Source organism: Geotrypetes seraphini, chromosome 6 (genome assembly GCF_902459505.1).
Source record: "Geotrypetes seraphini chromosome 6, aGeoSer1.1, whole genome shotgun sequence".
Classification (NCBI taxonomy): Eukaryota; Metazoa; Chordata; class Amphibia; order Gymnophiona; family Dermophiidae; genus Geotrypetes; species Geotrypetes seraphini.
Window position 1 is genome coordinate 37,405,149 of NC_047089.1, and position 20,530 is coordinate 37,425,678.

At 47.0% G+C, this 20,530-nt stretch overlaps 1 protein-coding gene across 6 annotated transcripts in view; it reads right to left on the bottom strand.

Moving 5' to 3' along the window:
- Positions 1-20,530, bottom strand: part of CWF19L2 (CWF19 like cell cycle control factor 2) — a 348,561-nt gene that overhangs the window by 188,748 nt on the left and 139,283 nt on the right. For 5 of the 6 annotated variants that reach the window (XM_033949144.1, XM_033949147.1, XM_033949143.1 and 2 more), the window contains one exon: positions 20,111-20,248. The exons of the other annotated variant lie outside the window; for it this stretch is intronic. In XM_033949144.1, the coding sequence (XP_033805035.1) occupies positions 20,111-20,248 (138 nt within the window). The remainder of the gene's footprint in view (positions 1-20,110; positions 20,249-20,530) is intronic. 6 annotated transcript variants of the gene reach the window in all.

Genomic DNA, 20,530 nt, shown 5'->3' on the forward strand with positions numbered 1-20,530 from the left:
TCCTAACATTGTTTGGGTTTTTTGGTTGCCATCACACACTGAGGAGAAGATTTCAACATACTTGCCATAATGATACCTAGATCTTTTTCTTGGGTGGCGACTTCTAATGTGAAACCTAGCATCAAGTAAGTATGATTTGGATCATTCTTCCTAATGTGCATCACTTTGCACTTGTCCACATTAAGGGCTCCTTTTAAGAAGCCGCGTTAGCGGTTTAACGTGCGTAATAGCACGTGCTAAACTGCCTGCCGCGCTAGCTGCTACCGCCTCCTCTTGAGCAGGTGGCAGTTTTCAGCTAGCGCGGGGGTTAGCAAGTAATTAAAAGTCGCGCGCGCTAAAGCCGCTAACGCAGCTTCGTAAAAGGAGCCCTAAATTTCACCTGCAATTTGGATGCCCAGCTTTTCAATTTCCTATGGTCTTCCTGCAATTTCTCACCGTCCACATGTGATCTAACAACATTAATTTGCAGACAAGAACATAAGAATAACCTTATTGGGTCAGACAAGTGGTCCATCTAGCAGTATCCCATCTTCATGGAGGCCAATCCAAGTCAGAAGTACCTGGCAAAAAAACAAATAGTACCAGCATTCCATGCTACCAATCCAGGGTAAGCAGTGGCTTCCCCCATGTCTGTCTCAATAGCAGACTATGGACTTTTCCTCTAGGAACTTGTCCAAACCTTTTTAAAACTTGCTTCATTAACTGCTCTTACCACATCCCACAAATTATCCAATCCCAAAAATTAGTCCCCCATAAGTACCCTTACATACTCCAAACCATTCAAACTTGCCATACCACAAGTGCACCCACCCAACTACCTCCCCCACAGATACAGCAGCGCATACCTGGCACAAACACAGAATATCTGCAGACCTCACACATATGCCTTTGTTATTAATTCGACTGTGAAAACTTGTTGTCGGAGAAACTTAATTTCTATTAACAAGGAAGGGTGCAGTAATCTTTCAATATGTTTCATATATACACTTCTCCCTCATCATTCGCGGGGAATACGGGCAGAGCCGGATCGCAAATGCCGAAAAACCGCAATTATCTGGCTCTGACTCACCCCCACCTCCCTGCCGCCTTCCCAGCCTTACCCGGTGGTCTAGAGGGCTTTCGGGGCAGGAGCGATCTTCCTACGCTCCTGCCCCGTGCAGATCGCCATCAGGAAATGGCTGTAGGGAGTTCCCGACATAGTCTCGAGAGACTACGGGAACTCCCAGCAGCCATTTCCTCATGGCGATTTGCACAGGGCAGGAGCGTAGGAAGATCGCTCCTGCCCCGAAAACTCTCTAGACCACCAGGTAAGGCCGGGAAGGTGACAGGGAGGAAAAAAGACTGTTTTTTTAAAATTTTCCCCCTCCCCAGAAAAAAATCGTGATTATATGAAACCGCGAGTGCAGGAACTTTGAATGGGGAGGGGGAAGTTTAATACAAAAAACCAAGAAAGGATGCCAATACATTCTCTTCAGAAATAAACATCCAATGATGCACCCAGCACTACACACAAATATAATAAATCACAAAATGTGCTCAGAAATTGGAGAAAAGACCTCAGTGTCTACTAGGGTTATAATCAAAATTCCACACAGGAAATCGTGGTGAACAGTGTGCAAGCGGTGGAGATGAGTGGCCGCTTATGCTCCACTTTGCGGGGTTTTCTTGCTTATACAGCCCAGCACTATGAAGATAAGTACCTTTTTCAGATAAGTGTGACCATGATATTTTGATATTGATATTTATGCAACTGTTATTTAATTAAGAAGAAAAGTTTTTCCACTTATCTTTGGAGTTTTTCAGACCGAGGATATGTCTTCCTTGCTCAATAATTGCATTTGTCTATGTGGGTGTGGAATTTTGATTATAACCCTAGTAAACACCAAGGTCTTTTCTCCAATTTCTGGGCACATTTTATGCTTTATTATATTTATGTGTGTAGTGCCGGGTGCATCATATATAATACTACATTTATTTTTAAATGCAACCATATTAAATTTTCAGATGAAGTTTGCCTATTGGCAAGGCTAGGCAAACTGGATTTACTGTGCATTCATTCAGAAAATTATTTGGTTACCGAAGACATGGTAGACAATATATCACACTGAAGCTTCTATCGCGGAGAACATTATTTTTGGCTTCACTGACAGATAGTTGGACTTTCATGCAGCATATAAAGAAAGCATTGTTTAAAAATATAATCATTTTATATTTGAATTTAGAAGCTATTTACTTGAGTTGACCTTTAAAGTCATTTATTTTCATTTACGTATGGGTTAGCTGAGGCTAGAAATAGGAAATTGTCAGGATTTCAGCAAATAACAAAAGCTTGGCATAAACTGCGGAATATAATAAGCATTTCCCATTCTACAAAGAAAGCAATAATCAGAAATAAGCTCTGTATCTAACTCTAATTTACAGATACTGATAGATAAAGAACTTATTTTTAAGTCCACTGGCTCTTTTCATTCAAGAACTAGGCATCTCGGCACATTTTTTGTTGATCATATGTACGTAGACCTCAAAAAGCCAGACCTAAAATCCTTCAATAAAGGTCTCCAAGAGATTACATTACATTACATTACATAAGTGATTTCTATTCCGCTTGTGCCTTGCGGTTCTAAGCGGATTACAAGTTAGAAGACTGGACATTTCCAGTAGCATTGCAGTACATATAAACAAGAATGCGTTAAGTTACAATTGTTGTTCTGGACTTTTCCAGGATAAATTGGTAGTAGATAGTAGATAGTGATAGGTTGTTTAGACGAATAGAGATAATATTGTCCGGATTCTGTTGTTTAGACGAGTAGAGATAATACTGTTCGGATTCGGGTGTTGCTGGTGGTGGTGTTTGGGTAGTCATGAGAGCATTATCTTAAACTTTTGTGAGGTTATGATGATGGGAAGTGTTTTTTGAAGAGATGAGTTTTGATTTCTTTTCGGAATGCTTTAATGTCTATTGATTTGGTCAGTAGATTGGTGATGGTAGTGTCGATCTTTGCTGCCTGTGTCGCTAAAAGGCTGTCATATAGTTTCTTTCGTCGTGTTCCTTTGAGAGGGGGGTGAGTGAATAGGCTCTGGGTTCTCCTTGATCTGTGTGAGAGGTTACGGTGTAGTCTGTTGTTTAGGTAGCTGGGTGCTGTTCCATGTATTACCTTGTATAGTAGACAGTAGAATTTGAACTGAGATCTTGCTTTTATTGGTAGCCAGTGTGAGTCTAAGTATGCTTTGGTGATGTGGTCGTATTTGCCTAGTGAGTAGATGATTCTGAGGGCTGTGTTCTGAACTGTCTGTAATTGTTTTATCATGTAATTTGGGCATGATAGGTATAGGCTGTTACAGTAATCTACAATACTCAGTACTAGGGATTGTACTAATATCTTGTATTGATCTTTGTTGAAGAATTTTCTTATTTTTCTTAGGTTACGTATTGTGAAGAATGCTCTTTGGATGATTTTGTGGATTTGAGACTGCATTGTGCAATTTCTGTCTAGTAGGATTCCCAGGATTTTGAGTGTGCTTTGCATTGGGTACTTGATTGTGTTTACTTCTAGTTCTGTGAGAGATGGTTTTTTTTCCCTTTCCAGTAGTAGGAATTTAGTTTTTTTCCGAGTTCAGTTTTAGTTTATGACTTGACATCCATTTTTCTACCGTTTCCATTATCATTTTCAGGTAGTTTGTGGATAAGGGGTCTTGAATATTAAAGGGGAGGAGGATAGTTATATCATCTGCGTAGCTGAATGATACTGTGTTTAGGGCGTCTAGGGTTATGCCTAGGGATGCTATGAAGAGGTTGAATAATATGGGTGATAATGGTGATCCTTGTGGTACTCCACATGGGTTTGACCATGGGTCGGATATGTGCTCTTTTGATTTGACTTTGTATGTTCGTGTTTTGAGGAAGCTTTGGAGCCATTTGTGAACATTACCTGAAATTCCTATTGCGTCTAATATCTGGAGTAGTGTGTGATGGTCAACTAGGTCGAATGCCGCAGAGAGATCGAGTTGAATGAGAAGCAGCTTGTTTCCTTTGCTGAGGTGTTGTCGGGCAATGTCTAATAGTGATACCAATAGAGTTTCTGTGCTGTGATTGGATCTGAATCCAGATTGTGATGGATGTAGTATGTGATGGTCTTCAAGGTAGTTGGAGAGGTGTTGTGCGACAAGGCCTTCTGTTATTTTAATGTATAGAGGGATTGAAGCGATTGGTCTATAGTTTGCAGGATTATCTATAGGACCTTTGGGATCTTTTAGGATAGGTGTAATTATGATTTCTCCTAATTCCGGTGGGAAATGACCTTCACTTAGTGTTGTTTGAAGCCATAGTGTGAGGCTAGCTTTAAATTTGGTGGAAGCTGTTGCTAGTAAGTATGAGGGACAGTTGTTCAAGTCACATGAGGATTTGCTGTATTTTTTGTAAAGCCTGTTCAAGTCTGACCATTGTATCTTTGGGAAGTTTGTCCATATCCTGTCTGCTGGGATTGCTTCATCTGTTTTGGGATTAATTCGTATTTCTTCTATGTTGATTCTTGAATTGTTGAATGTGGATCTGGTTGTGATGATTTTGCGTTTGAAGTGATCCGCTAATTGGGTGGCTGTGGGGGTTTGGTTTCCTTGGGTGGCGAGAAATGGTTTGGTATCGGTGAGATTTCTTAAGATGTCAAAAAGTATTCTTGTGTCTGGTTTTTCTGTGCTGATGAGTTTGGAGTAGTAGTTTTTTCGTTTTTCCTTCAGTTTGGTATTGTATTGTTTGATTAGGATTTTCCATTCATCTTTGATGTTGTTGTGTTTTTGTTTTTTCCATGACCTTTCTAATTGTCTGCATTTTCTTTTTAGTTGTAGAAGTTCGTTGTCGAACCATTTATTAGATGGTCTGTCTATTTTGTTTTTGTTTTTTATTGGAGCAAGTTCGTTTAGTGTGGATTCACTGAGGGTCCTCCAGCTGTTTATGAATTCTTTGGGGTTGTTGGGGTCGATTTCGGGGTCGACTGTGTTCCAGAATGTGTGAGGTTCGATTTTCGGTCTGAATTTGATGAGTGTTTTCTTTGGGGTGGGTTTGTTGTTATTTTGAGCCCAATTGATAGTGAATGAATATTTGAAATGGTCTGACCATAGAGTAGGGTGCCAGGACCCGTTTGAGATGTAGATGTTTTGTGTGTTTTGATTTGGAGATGAGTAAGCTGCTATATCAAGTTGATGACCTTTTTCGTGTGTGGGTTCTGGGTTGAGAATTTGATAGGATAAAGTGTTGAGGTATGAGAGTATATCTGTTGTTTGTTTGGATGATTGATCTTCTAAGTGGAGATTTAAGTCTCCGAGGATCAAGTTATGTGTGGAGGAGAGTGAGTTCTGGAAGATGAATTCTTCAAGTTCTTGTTTTGAAGTATTCCATTTACCTGGTGTAATGTAGCAAATAAGACAGTTCAGATTTCCATTGAGTGATTTGTCAGATATTTGGCAGGCTAGCAGATCAAGATAAGGGGTGGAGTGCTTGGTTAGTACGTCGATGTTGAGATTGTTTTTTGTTATGATTGCTAGACCTCCTCCTCTTCTGTTTTCTCGACATACTACTTCAAGTTTATATCCTTTGGGGCAGAATTCTGTGATGCTTGGATCTGACTCAGAGGTGAGCCATGTTTCGGTTAGGAAGAGACAGCCTAGATTGTCTTTGGTCAGCCAATCTTTGATTAATTCTGCCTTTGGGCTTACGGATCTGATGTTCATATATGCGCAAGCAATTGTAGTGTATTTTGTGGTTGGTGTAGTGGTTGTATTGATGATAGTTCTTGGTGAGGTTTGGTATTTTTGTGTGTTTGAGTTAGGTTTTGGTGGGGGTCTTTTTCCCCAGATGGTGGGGATGCTGGCTTGGCTGGATAGTGGGCATGGAGTTAGTGTTCTAGTGGTATGCAGTTTTCTGGTATGTTGAACAGGTCTGTGTGTTGTTGTTAGGATAGGGATGGTTTGTATTTGGTAGCCTGTGGTTTTCCATTTTGCTATAAATGTGGCAATTAGTATGAGGGCAAGAATGAGGTTGTGTGTACGCAGTGCCATTTTTTTTTTTTTTTTTTTTTTTTTAAATTTGTGAGGATTGCGGTTTGGTAGTTATTTGAGTTGGTTGTGAGAGTGGATGTATGGGTTGTGTTCAGAATTCGCTGGAGGGGTGGTTTGAGAGGCAGGGGCTCTAATAGAGAGCAGAGTCCTCCTGTTTGCACGGCGTCAGACGGAGGAAGGAGGGACAAGATGGCAGAGACTTCCTCCTTCCTCTGCCTAGGAAGTCGCTGGGTGGGGGAGGCTTTCGGTGGCCCTCAAGGGCTGAAGAAAAAGTCCGACTCAGAAGTCGGTCTGCGTTCGGTGATCCGCGGTTGCTGGAGCGGCAGGGGCTCTAAGGGAGAGCAGAGTCCTCCTGCTTGCACGGCGTCGGGCGGAGGAAGGAGGGACAAGATGGCAGAAACTTCCTCCTTCCTCTGCCTAGGAAGTCGCTGCGGGGAGAAGCTTTCGGTGGCCCTCAAGGGCTGAAGAAGAAAAATCCGACTCAAAAGTCGGGCTGCGTCGGCGATCCCCGGTGGCTGGAGAGGCAGGGGCTCTAAGAGAGAGCTGAGTCCTCCTGCTTGCACGGCGTCGGGCGGAGGAAGGAGGGACAAGATGGCAGAAACTTCCTCCTTCCTCTGCCTAGGAAGTCGCTGGGTGGGGGAGGCTTTCGGTGGCCCTCAAGGGCTGAAGAAAAAGTCCGACTCAGAAGTCGGTCTGCGTTCGGTGATCCGCGGTTGCTGGAGCGGCAGGGGCTCTAAGGGAGAGCAGAGTCCTCCTGCTTGCACGGCGTCGGGCGGAGGAAGGAGGGACAAGATGGCAGAAACTTCCTCCTTCCTCTGCCTAGGAAGTCGCTGCGGGGAGAAGCTTTCGGTGGCCCTCAAGGGCTGAAGAAGAAAAATCCGACTCAAAAGTCGGGCTGCGTCGGCGATCCCCGGTGGCTGGAGAGGCAGGGGCTCTAAGAGAGAGCTGAGTCCTCCTGCTTGCACGGCGTCGGGCGGAGGAAGGAGGGACAAGATGGCAGAAACTTCCTCCTTCCTCTGCCTAGGAAGTCGCTGGGTGGGGGAGGCTTTCGGTGGCCCTCAAGGGCTGAAGAAAAAGTCCGACTCAGAAGTCGGTCTGCGTTCGGTGATCCGCGGTTGCTGGAGCGGCAGGGGCTCTAAGGGAGAGCAGAGTCCTCCTGCTTGCACGGCGTCGGGCGGAGGAAGGAGGGACAAGATGGCAGAAACTTCCTCCTTCCTCTGCCTAGGAAGTCGCTGCGGGGAGAAGCTTTCGGTGGCCCTCAAGGGCTGAAGAAGAAAAATCCGACTCAAAAGTCGGGCTGCGTCGGCGATCCCCGGTGGCTGGAGAGGCAGGGGCTCTAAGAGAGAGCTGAGTCCTCCTGCTTGCACGGCGTCGGGCGGAGGAAGGAGGGACAAGATGGCAGAAACTTCCTCCTTCCTCTGCCTAGGAAGTCGCTGGGTGGGGGAGGCTTTCGGTGGCCCTCAAGGGCTGAAGAAAAAGTCCGACTCAGAAGTCGGTCTGCGTTCGGTGATCCGCGGTTGCTGGAGCGGCAGGGGCTCTAAGGGAGAGCAGAGTCCTCCTGCTTGCACGGCGTCGGGCGGAGGAAGGAGGGACAAGATATAAAGATCAATGGCTCATCCAGTCTGCCCATCTGCAGTAACCATTATTACCTTGTGTCTCAAAGAATATTGTTTAAAGTTAAATCCCTATAAATCCAAAGCTATGTGGATAACAGACTATTAACCCCAACAATTTCTCCACAATTATACTTTGTTGCTAGATTCCACTATCAAGATTTTAGGATTAATTTTAGACTCCTAGCTGACATTCAAGACACTTAGGCCCATATTCTATACAGAAACTTAAGTGGAAAAATCCATTTAAACACGATTAAAGTAATTTAAAAATAAATGTAGGCATACACTGAAATCTCAGAACCAGTATCATCTAGGGCTCCTTTTACGAAGGTGCGCTGGGGCTTTAATGCGTGGAATAGTGCGTGGTACATTGCCGCACGCGCTAGACCTTAACACCAATATTGAAGTGGCGTTAGTTCTAGAAGCGTAGCATGCAGTGTAGCTCGCGGTAATTTCTTGAGTGCGCTAAAAATGCTAGTGCACCTTAGTAAAAGGAGCCCCTAGTGATTCTACCTGTTCAATATGCCAGATTAAATTCTACTAGAGAATCGTGCTCTTTTTAGCTCCCACTATGTGGAAATGCCTTCCCCAACATCTCCTGTTAGAAAGTTGCCTAGACTGTTTTAAGGAGGACCTTAAAACACACTTTTAATTAGCTTTCCTGGGGTCCTGATAAGCTAGGATATCAACAGAGTTAACTCCAACACTTTGTAGACTGTATGTCTATTGTCTAGAATGTGTCTGTATGGACACTAGAATATTTTTTTAGGGCTTTTATGCCTGAATCATCATTGTATACCACTTTGTAAACACACTTGAGCAGGGGAAATCTATTTATTACATTTGATACACAGCACCAAAGTCACCTCTACATTCTGCCTGAAAATTCACATAGGCTTAATGCAGCCAGTTAAAATTCTTAGCCAGGTTGGTTTATACACTTCTCCCTCTGTATTCGCTGTGATAGGGGATTAGCAGAACCGCAAATACAGAAAAACCGCGAATAACTTTTTCATATGTTATTCACTGTTTTCTATTAAAAACCATCGTGAATATAATGAAACCGCAAATAACATGGTGGGAGACCTGGTCTGTTCCTGAAGGAGAGGCAAAACACGGTGAAGAAAGTGCTGGGAATTAGCGATTTTCTCTGTAAACACTTGGAATCAGCGATTTCTCTACGCAAGTTGATGTAATTTGGGGGGGAGGAGCCAGCAAGCTAAAAAACATGAATAATCAAAACCGCGAATGCTGAAACCGCAAATACGGAGGGAGAAGTGTACAGTACTAGTGTACGGGTGGGTGGGTGGGGGTGATGATATTCTTCCTCGGTATCTATAAGAGTATAGGGTCCTAAAATGGTGGACTGCAGTTTAACTATTTTCTGTTGGGATTGGGGAAGGGATTGTTACTGTTCATTTATTTGAAAAAACTGATGGTGCTTTCTTTATTGGTCTGTTTGACTGGTTATTGTAGTTCTGCTTCTTTTTCTCTGCTTGGAGCTTGTATATTCTTGCCTGTTTGTTTCTCTAAAAAAAATTCTTAGCCAGCTAAGTCAGATGAACAAAGGCTTTAAAAAACAGATCCCTAAAAGTGTTTTACTCAAAACTGACTGAAAGCCCAGAAGAACCCCACTCCTGACATTCAAACACAAATAAGAACTTGTCAGTTGCCATGCTCTGAACTCCCTCCTCCTTTTTCCTTCAGGCATTCAAAGAATAAGTAAATGCCCCAGGCTGTTGCTGCTATCTACCCTCCCTTCTTCCCAGAGCTCAATGAATAAAAAAAACTTGCCACACAATTTAATTTAATTTAATTTAAAAAAAGCATATTCTATTCATTGAGCAGAATTGCATCCAGCTTAAAATATAATGCCCATCCCTTCCCTCTAACATTTTGCACCCTACCCACCAGACCTATGCTCATTTGGGGACAGATTGCAACCATCTAAAATATGATCCCTATCCTTTCTCTCCTACATTTACACTCTATCTCCTCATATCCATTTCTTACTTTGAAGATCTGTCAAAAATGCCAGAAGCATAAGAAATCTTATATTTCAATTTGACATCATTGAGGCAGGAGGAACGAGGTTTCCATAGTGCTGTAATTCAAAGAAAAAATGGGTCTTGTGGAGGCTGGGGTCAAGCAGAGAAGGCAGATGAAAATAGGACTGTATCTTATTCACTGTGTGCTGGGAGACAGAATAGATTTCCAGATTAAGAGAGGTGATTTGGAGATACATTATAGTATTGTATAAGTAGTACACACAAATGTGAGTTCTGACCCGGCTCTGCCTAGATTCCAATTCTGTGTACACCCACCTGTAAAATATATACTATGTAAGATAGCATAATTACTCACCTGTAAAAGATGTTATCCAAGGACAGCAGGCAGGTATTCTCACATGTGGGTGATATCATCCATGAAACCCGGCACAGTCAAAAAGTGTACTCTCACTTCAAATCTTTAAGATTTGAGTGACGCACATGCTGACGCTTTCCCACCCAACATCAGCTCACAGGACCATCAGTGACAAAGCTAAGAAGTCAACTAGGGGATGAGGAAGGGTTGTGAGAATATCTGACTGCTGTACTCGGATAACATCTGCTACAGGTAAGTAATTATGGTTTATCTGGGAACAAGCAGACAGAATATGCTCACATGAGCGACTCCCTAGCTACCAGGATCATGCCTCTGAAAGGAGGGTTATTGATAACTATCATGAGCCTGGTGAAACCAAAGCGGTTGGTAGGGAAGTTGGCTTTTAAGTAGAAAATAAATTCTGTAGAACTGCTAGGCCAATCTGACTATCCAGTCTGGAATGATTCTTCAAAAAAAGTGGGATGTGAAGGTATGAATTGAGGACCAAGTGGTTGCATTACAGATATCTTCATTACAGATGAGCTACTGAAGTCGCCATTGCTCAAACTTTATATGCAGTGGCATGGCCTTAAAGCATCTGCACAGCCTGAGCACATTAAAAAGAGATACAGTCCACTAACAATGTGGAGATGGTTCTCTTGGTGATAGGAGCGCTAAGCCTGTTTGGATCAAAAGATAGAAACAGTTGAGTGAAAGTTCTGTGAGGCTTGGTCCTGAGGTGTGGGAGACGATATCAAAAACATCAAATGTAGAACACACCATATATTTTCTGGTCTCTAGGACATGTTTGTGAGATGCTGATAAGAATTGATATGCTCTGATGGTATATATTGTTCATACAACGACTTTTGTTTGGATGAGTGATTCCATATAAAGTGTCATGTAGTAATTGTAGTTTAATATTCTAATAGCCAGCATGGAGCTCTGGAACACTCTGCATCCAAACTTATCCAGTGTCCTACCTTCTCTTCCTGGAGGAGTACTTGCATAAGTTTTAGTACTGTTCACTCTCTAACACAGACTCTACAACCAAGGACTGTTGGTATAACTGTGGTCTGTCAAAGCCTGGGCAAGATTGGTTTCTGTAAAGTGTGTTCAATTTGCAAGGAGCCACTGGAACAGAGAGTGGAGATTCCCAGTTTTTAAATAAGACCACTCTTTATAGTCCAGAGCATCCATGAGCTCTGCTCAAGGTTCTGTTTTCAATTCCATTGGAGTATCTACCCCATCTGTCTGATAAATTTTGTAAATGATAGACTTTCTGGGGGTGAGTTTCAACGAGGAGATCAAGGAGATCGATCTGAAGGTATGCCATAAGACTCATCTGCAGATAAGTCAGGATAATCACAGGAAGAGCATGGAAACAAGTCTGAATCATACTTCTCAACGTCAGGCCTTGTAGACTGAAATTGTCAAGGTTAGCATCAAGGAGAGTGTTGAACTGAGGGTCAAGGAATGCGTCAAGATGAGGGTCAAATAGAGCATTGAGGAAAGCGTCAGGTGAATGTCAAACGGAAAGTCAAGAATGTGATGATGAACTGTGATCTCTGGAAGAAGACGAATGTCTCCTTGATTTGGACGCTTGAAATCATGGTGTCCAAGAATGATTTGAAAGAGTTTTAGGGCAGTGCTCAGACTAGGTGTGTCGATGTAGGAATTTGCACAGGGTGTGACTGCAGCAATCTCAGCTAGCTCTTTCTGCAACAGCACTCGAAGTTGTTCTTGCAGAGATGGCACTGGAACCAATATTGGCAAGGGTACATTAGGCGTTAGCTGTGTTGGATGTTCAGGCATTGGGGACCTCGATGTTAAAGTATGCCTCAAAGGAGACACCAACTATAACAATGGTGACCTGGCATTGGTGCATCGATGCTTAGAGCATGTAGATAGTGAAGACACTTGGGACATGCCACTGCACACTTGGAGGGGGAAACATTAGACAGTAGGCATATACAGGAAGGGTAGGGCGGGAGTCTAAAATGTCTCACCTATCTTTTGGAAAAGATACTATCAAGGTAAGGACATAACCTTTTTTTCCAGTGCAATAGGTGAGATATTCTAGACAAGTGGGATGTACAAAAATAGTCCCAAAAAGCTAGGGTAGAATGACTGCATCAACCCTCAAGTCCGAGGACCCAAAGGCAGAGTTCTGTCTTCCCATCACATCTACTCTGTAAAATTTGGCAAACATGTGCAGAGTGGATCAAGTAGCTTCCCTACAAATCTCCTCAGGGGAGATCGCCTTAACCTCAGCCCACAAGGAGGCCATGCTTCTGGTAGAATGTGCCTTAAGCAAAACAGGCGCCTGTTTGCCACAAAGAATGTAGGCTGACAAAATGGCCTTACATATCCATCTGGAAATGGTGGCCTTGGAAGCGGAAGCATCCCACTTAGAGGAATGAGGCAGCACAAAGATGGTCAGAAAGACAAAACTCATTTGTGATTTCCATATAATGCAGAAGCTTTTGGGAAAAAAAAAATCACTAAAAATCCAAGATGGCCACCATCAAGAAATCTGTGCCACAATTGCGATATTTTTCATACAGGAAAGTACAAAAATGTCAATTTTAGGATTTTTGCGGAGAGTGAACATAGGGGGACATGTAAAAACCTTCAAACTGCCAAATTCAGGACCCCCCCCAATGATTCAACTCATAGGCTGTGACAGCCTTACTCACTGTAACCTGTGCTGAAATGTGCTGCAGCCTGCCTCAGCTCTCTCAAAGTAGCTGGATATGAAGACATCATTGCCTCATGCTGGAACTGCTTCAAAGCTGATCTCTGGGCTGCCAGGCAGACGTGAAGCCTAACTGCACCTCCACCCCGTGGACCAATGGTCACACAACTGCTAACCAGTAAAGGTGAAAACGTAGCTGGCGCCCTGCAAGACACTGCTGAATCCCCAAAGGATGCCTAACAGCCTGCGTAGAAACCCCTGCTTAACAGAGGATGAGATAAAAGCAGAGATGGCCCTGAGCTCTACTGAAACCAATGCAGGTTGGCCAACAAGTACCACCAGGGATCGGCCTGTCAGCTGCAGACCGCAGTCCACTTCTTCTCAATGCAAGCAGAGCAGTAGAAATGCACCAAACACAAGAAATTCCGAAAAGAGAACAAAAATACAGAATAAAATTTTAAAAAGGGAGAGTAGAACAGAAACACTCTTTCAGGCATGCTTGCAGAAAGGAAAAACTGCAGCTCCCAGTGAAGTAGGAGAGTCACAGAAAAAATCCAGAATGGATTCCTTTTGCATATGGCATGCAGCCATGGGGACACAACCCACTTGTTTAGAATGTCTTACCTATTGCACTGGAATGCATATTACAAAACTGCAAAAAAAGGGGTAATTTTATAAAACTTTTCCTCAAATAGAACACAAGTACACAAAGTAACAAGCAGACCAAGAAGAGCAGGGGTGATTTGCAACGGATGTGTGCATTTTAGAAAAATACAGAGTACAAGCTAGAGTATATGTACACAATTACACCTGCTTTGGAACAGGTGTAAAAGTAAGTGTCTGCATTTATGCCAAAAGAGGCTGCTTATCTTAAAAAAAAAAAAAAAAAAAAGTTTTCCAGACATTAGCATTTTATGATTAAATTAAGCCCTAAAAGGATTTTATTGACTGACTCTCCAGGCCTGGAAAACAAAATAAAATGGGAGAAAGAAGCTCTTTGAAATGTTATTTCATAGTCAAATGTTATACCACTGCTAACTTTCTAGCCAGGAAGTAATAGGCAAGCTGCACAAGTCAAAACTTCAACAGACCTGTGCAAAAAACAAGTTGAGTAATTGGATAAAGCACAGTTACTTACCGTAACAGGTGTTATCCAGGGACAGCAGGCATATATTCTCACATGTGGGTGACGTCATCTACGGAGCCCCGGCGCGGACAGCTTTTCAAGCAAACTTGCTAGAAGTTTCAAGTTTGCACACTGCACCACGCATGTGCGTGCCTTCTGCCCACTAGAGGGCGCATCCCACCTCGTGGTCCTCAGTTCCATAACTAGCTTAGAAGCCATCCCCGGGGAGGTGGGCGGGTTGTGAGAATATATGCCTGCTGTCCCTGGATAACACCTGTTACGGTAAGTAACTGTGCTTTATCCCAGGACAAGCAGGCATGATATTCTCACATGTGGGTGACCTCCAAGCCAAACCAAAAAGGGCAGGTGGGAGGATGGCAATTTTAAGAAAACAGATTTTGTAAAACTGACTGGCCAAACCGGCCGTCACTCCTGGACAGAGTGTCCAGACAGTAGTGAGAGGTGAATGTATGAACCGAAGACCAAGTGGCAGCCTTACATATGTCTTCCATCGGGGTGGAACGGAGGAAGGCTATCGAAGCTGCCATTGCTCGGACCTTGTGCCCCGTGACTCGACCCGGGGGAGGAAGGCCAGCCTGAGTATAGCAAAGGGAGATGCACGCCGCCAACCAGTTAGACAGAGTGCGCTTGGAAACTGGGTGCCCTAATCGATTGGGATCGAAGGACAAGAATAATTGCGGGACCTTCCGATGGGACTTGGTGCGTTGAAGGTAAAATGCCAACGCCCTCTTACAGTCAAGCGTGTGAAGCGCCGTCTCGCCAGGATGGGAGTGGGGCTTAGGGAAGAACACAGGAAGGACAATGGACTGATTGAGGTGGAAATCAGAAACAACCTTCGGGACAAACTTAGGATGGGTGCGGAGGACCACCTTGTCATGATGGAATACGGTGAAGGGTGGGTCCGCAACCAAGGCTTGTAGTTCCCCAATCCGCCTAGCGGAGGTGAGGGCAATCAGAAACACCACCTTCCAAGTCAGAAATTTCAAGAGGGACTTGTTGAGTGGCTCAAAGGGTGGTTTCATCAGTTGAGCTAAAACCACATTCAAATTCCATACGACTGGGGGAGGTTTGAGCGGGGGACAAACCCTGAGTAATCCTTTCATGAAGCGTGTCACCAAGGGATGGAGAGACAGAGGGCGTCCATCCAGGTGTTGGTGGAAGGCGGAAATCGCACTAAGATGGACACGCACCGAAGTGGTTTTCAGGCCAGAGCGCGACAAATGGAATAAGTAGTCCAGAACCGAGGGTACCGGGGCCGATACCGGGTCCAGGAGGAAAGAAGAGCACCAGGTGGAAAACCTGGTCCATTTCTGCGAATAGCAAAGCCTCGTCGAGATCTTGCGGGAGGCTTCCAGCACTTCCCTCACTGATTGAGACAGGTCCGGAGGGGTCAGGGAACAAGAAACCAAGCTGTCAGGTGCAATGACTGCAGATTGGGATGTAACATGGATCCTTGATTCTGAGATAGCAGAGAAGGACCGACAGGCAGAAGAAGGGGTTCCCTGGCGCTGAGTTGGAGCAGTAGGGAGAACCAGTTCTGACGCGGCCACCGAGGAGCTATGAGAATCATCGTGGCCGTGGACGATCTGAGGTGTACCAACGTTCGCATGATCAGAGGGAAAGGAGGGAATGCATAGAGGAACTTCCCGTCCCAATCGAGAAGGAAGGCATCCGCCTCCAGACGATCCCGCGAGTACATCCGAGAACAATATAGTGGTAGTTTGTGTGCCTCCGGAGAGGCGAACAGATCTACCTGTGGCGTTCCCCAGCGAGCGAAGACCTCGTGCAGAACTGCTGAGTGTAGAGTCCACTCGTGGGGTTGCAGGAGTCGACTGAGTTTGTCCGCCAGACAATTCAGTTCCCCCTGGATGTAGACCGCCCGGAGGAAGATGTTCCGGGAGGCCGCCCACTCCCAGAGGCGAAGGGCCTCGGAGCAGAGGGGCCACGACCCCGTTCCCCCCTGTTTGTTCACATAGTACATTGCTACTTGGTTGTCCGTGCGGACGAGGACCACCTGGTCCTGTACTACGTGAACGAAGGCTCGAAGTGCTAGGAAGATGGCCCGAAGCTCTAGCACGTTGATGTGACAGCGACGGTCCTCCGCCGACCACAGGCCCTGTGTGCGAAGACCGTCGAGGTGGGCTCCCCACGCGTAGTCCGAGGAGTCCGTGGTCAGAACCTTGCGAAATGGGGGAGTGCGAAACATTAGTCCCGTGGACAGATTTGAAGAGTCTGTCCACCAACTTAGCGATTTCCGCAAAAGCGGAGTCACCGAAATGAGGCGCGACTCCGGATCGCACTCCTGGCGCCATTGTGATGCGAGTGTATACTGAGGGATCCTCAGATGCAGCCTCGCAAATGGCGTGACGTGTACCGTCGAGGCCATATGGCCGAGCAGCATCATCATGCGCTTGGCCGACACCCTTGGTAGTTGAGAGACCTGGCGGCTCATCCGTACCAAGACTTCCAACCGTTGGGTCGGAAGGTAGGAGCGCAGGCGCACCGTGTCCAGCACCGCACCTATGAATTGAAGAGACTGAGCCGGCCTCAACTGAGACTTTGGAAAGTTTATCTCGAATCCGAGGGTTTGCAGGAAGGCAATAGACTGTCGGGTCGCTGAGATAACCTCCTCCCTGGTCGGGGCTTTGATGAGCCAGTCGTCCAGGTAAGGGAACACGTGGAGCCCGCGAGACCTCAGGGCTGCCGCCACTACTACCATGCACTTCGTGAATACTCGTGGGGACGCGGCCAGGCCGAAGGGCAGGACTCTGTACTGGAGGTGTAGGTCTCCCACCTGGAATCGTAAGAATTTTCGGCAGGTGGGGTGCACCGGGACATGGGTATATGCTTCCTTCAAGTCGAGGGAGCACATCCAGTCCCCTTCCTCCAAGAGAGGATACAAGACCGGGAGAGATAGCATTCGAAATTTCTCCCTGGCCAGGCATTTGTTGAGCTTCCTGAGGTCGAGTATGGGGCGCATGTCCCCGGTCTTTTTTGGGACCAAAAAGTAACGGGAGTAAAATCCCGTCCCCCACTGGTCCTTGGGGACCGGCTCGACCGCCCGAAGCTTCAGGAGAGCTTTGGCTTCGGTCAGAAGGGTCGGTAGTTGCGACCGGTTGCACCAGGCTAAACTTGGGGGACTGTCCGGTGGTGAGGACACAAAATTGAGCGAGTAGCCTTCGGAGACGATCCGGAGCACCCAAGCGTCTGAGGTAATCGCGGTCCATGCCTTCCGGAAGGACCGAAGACGCCCCCCGATAGGAAGGGGTTCTGGTGAGGGTGCGGAGGGGAACCCGCCCCGTCCGCTCAGCCCGTCAAAAGGAAGGCGCGGGCTTAGAAGGGCCCTGCGCCGGGGCTTGGGTTTGTCCCCCTCTGCCTCGTTGAGACGAACGTCTCGGAGGCGGTCTTGAGAAGGACGGGGTCGACTTCTGGGGGTACCGGCGCGGCGGAGGCCGGAAAGGTTTCTGTGGCGGGGGCCTAGGTTTGGGGCGGACCAGGGATGCTAAAGAGCGTTCCTGTTCCGACAACCGTTTGGTCGCCGCCTCCAAAGACTCGTCAAATAACTCGGACCCCACACAGGGCAGGTCTGCAAGACGTTCCTGCAGGTTTGGGTCCATGTCGAGGGTGCGAAGCCAGGCCAAGCGGCGCATGGCCACTGCGAGGGCCGACACCCTCGAAACCAGCTCAAAGGTGTCGTACACTGAATGGAAAAGGTACAACCGCAATTGAGACAGGTTGGACATAAACTTATCGAATCCTGCTCTTTTGGAGTCCGGTAACGAGTTCCGATATTGAGGAAGGTCCTTCACCATCCCACGCAAGTAGGAGGAAAAGGTGAAGGAGTAATTTAGAACTCTGGTGGCCATCAGAGTGTTTGAATAGAGGCGACGGCCAAACTTGTCCAGGGTCCGCCCCTCCCTGCCGGGTGGAACCGCCGCAGAAACCCGTGAGGGCTGTGATTTTTTAAGGGCAGATTCCACCAGGAGGGACTGGTGGGAGAGCTGCGCCTTATCAAACCCTTTCGGGGGAATCGTCCTATACTTTGATTCCATTTTTGACGGGACAGACGTGCCTGTAAGAGGGCTCGACAAGTTCTTCAGCCAGGTCTGCAGGAGGACACTGTTGAGAGGGAGTCTAGGTACCTCTCTAGGGGGAGTGGGAAGGTCCTGTTCCTCTAGAAATTCCTTGGAATATTTGGAACCTACCATCAGGTCAATCCCCAGGGCTTGGGCCATGTCCTGGACAAAAGATGAGAAGGAGGACGGCCTAGCCTGGGGGGACGGGGTTCTCGACCGTCCCACCGAGGAGCGGGGGGAGGCCTCATGGGAATACTGAGGATTCCTAACCGATCCTGAATCCCAGGATCCTCTCTCCACGGCCCTCGAGGGGGAGGGTGAAATCATCCTCCTAGGGGAGTCCCTGGGGGAGGATCCCGGGGTCCGTGGGGTCCTCTCCCGTTTCCTCGGCGAGGCGGCGCGGGAAGACTTTCCCCGAGGTGAGCGGAGGAGCCTCGGATTATCGAGGCGCAACTCCGACACCTGCAGCGCCTCGCCCCCGAACGACGAGGAACGATCGCGCCGAGGCGAGCCCCGGGGTCGCTTAGGCTTCCTCGATCGGCGCCTCGTCCGAGGTCGCCTCGAGGGCGAGGCGTCCGGGGAAGATCCCGAAGCCGAGGAGGAAAGTCGGCGCACTCTGCGGAACTTTTCTTTTGGGCGGACACTGCGCTCAGGAGGCTCCCCCGAGGTCGAGGTCCGGGGCGGGGCCGAGACCGAGGTGGACGGGGCCGCAATACCCGAGACCGAGGTCGCCGAGGCCGGGGCTCCCGAGGTCGAGGGAGCCGAGACCGGGGCCTCCGAGGCCGAGGGCGCCCCGGCCGAGGTCGACGTCGCCGGGCCCGCAGCACGCTGCAGCACTTCCAGGGCTCCCGACAGCTCCGATGAGATCAAGGCTCGAAGGAGATCCTGGAAGGCCGGAATCCCCACGAAGGTGGGGAGTTCCGAGTCCGGGGCACACTCCCTGGAGGGCGACCTCGGTCTCGAGTATTCCCTCGGGGTGTGCGGAGTCGAGGTCCGATGCGGGGCCGGGGTCGACCCACCCGCTTTGGCCTGACTCGAGGATGGCTTCTTTGCTGAAGGGGATGGAACAGAGGACTTACCCGAAGCTGGCTTCGATGACGACGGCTTCGAAGATGAGGGCCGAGGCGACGCCGAGGCCCCCGAGGACGCCGAGGCCGAGGTCAAGGCCGGGGCCGAAGCCGGGGCCGACGTCGAGGCCTTGGGCGGCGCGTCGACGGCGAACAATTCCGCCATTCTGGCCTTACGGCGACGGAGGGCCCTGTTCTGGAAGGTAGCACAGCGATCACACGAGGCTGTTGGATGTTCGGGCCCAAGACAGACAATGCACCACCGGTGAGGGTCGGTGATGGAGAGTAGTCTCTCACACCGGCTGCATTTCTTGAATCCCGTAACAGGACGGGACATCGACGAGAAAAAGAAGAAGGCCGGGAACGACCGACGTTCCCCGGCTCAGGCTTCCGGGAGCCCCCGGAGCCCAACGAAAAACAATTATTATTTTTTTTTTTTTTTTTTTTTTTTTGTAAGACGGACGAAAAATAAAGCAGCACCGCGATTACTCCGATCAATAAACAAACTAAACGCGGCAGCTAGAAGGCAAAAACACTGGAGCTCAGATCCACAGGGCTTTCTTGCTCCGCGGAAAAATTTGAACTGAGGACCACGAGGTGGGATGCGCCCTCTAGTGGGCAGAAGGCACGCACATGCGTGGTGCAGTGTGCAAACTTGAAACTTCTAGCAAGTTTGCTTGAAAAGCTGTCCGCGCCGGGGCTCCGTAGATGACGTCACCCACATGTGAGAATATCATGCCTGCTTGTCCTGGGATAATACTTTAGGCCAACAAAAGAAAGCACATCAATACAGGTTGTTGAATCAACTTATTCTACAGCAGGGTTGTCAAAGTCCCTTGGAGGGCTGTAATACAATCGGGTTTTCAGGATTTCCTTAATGAATATGCATGAGATCTATTAGCATACAATGAAAGCAGTGCATGCAAATAGATCTCATGCATATTCATTGGGGAAATCCTAAAAACTTGACTGGATTGCGGCCCTCAAAGAGGGTCTTTGATACCCCTGTTCTACAGCATAAGTGATATGCCATCAATGCCAGAATCTGCCTTGTAATACAATGTCAAAATGTATTTATATGCACAATTTACCTTAGATGCCATTCGCATGAAGAGTCTATTTTGGTCCTCTGCTGTTCCCATCTTTTCTTCTTTGACCAAATCTTGAAGTGTGTGATTATCATCATCCTGAAAGTATCTGATTCTTTCTTTATCCATATGGGTAGCAATCTAGAATTTAAAAAAATGATTTAGTGTTTACTGTTCTATCAGTTTCTTCCAGCCTAAACACTGTCAGAGCATAGGATCTTGCACACCATAGTGGAGGAAGAATTAATTTTAGCCATAGCTTTTAGAAAATATTTCAGTTTCAGACAAACTTATTATATAAAGTACTATTGCTTGCCAGATTAGTTGACTTGAATGATTGGACATGAATGCTAATCAAAAATATAGGGTGATGCCTTTTTGTGAACTAAATTAATATAATGCTTAACTAACTTTTGGGTTGAG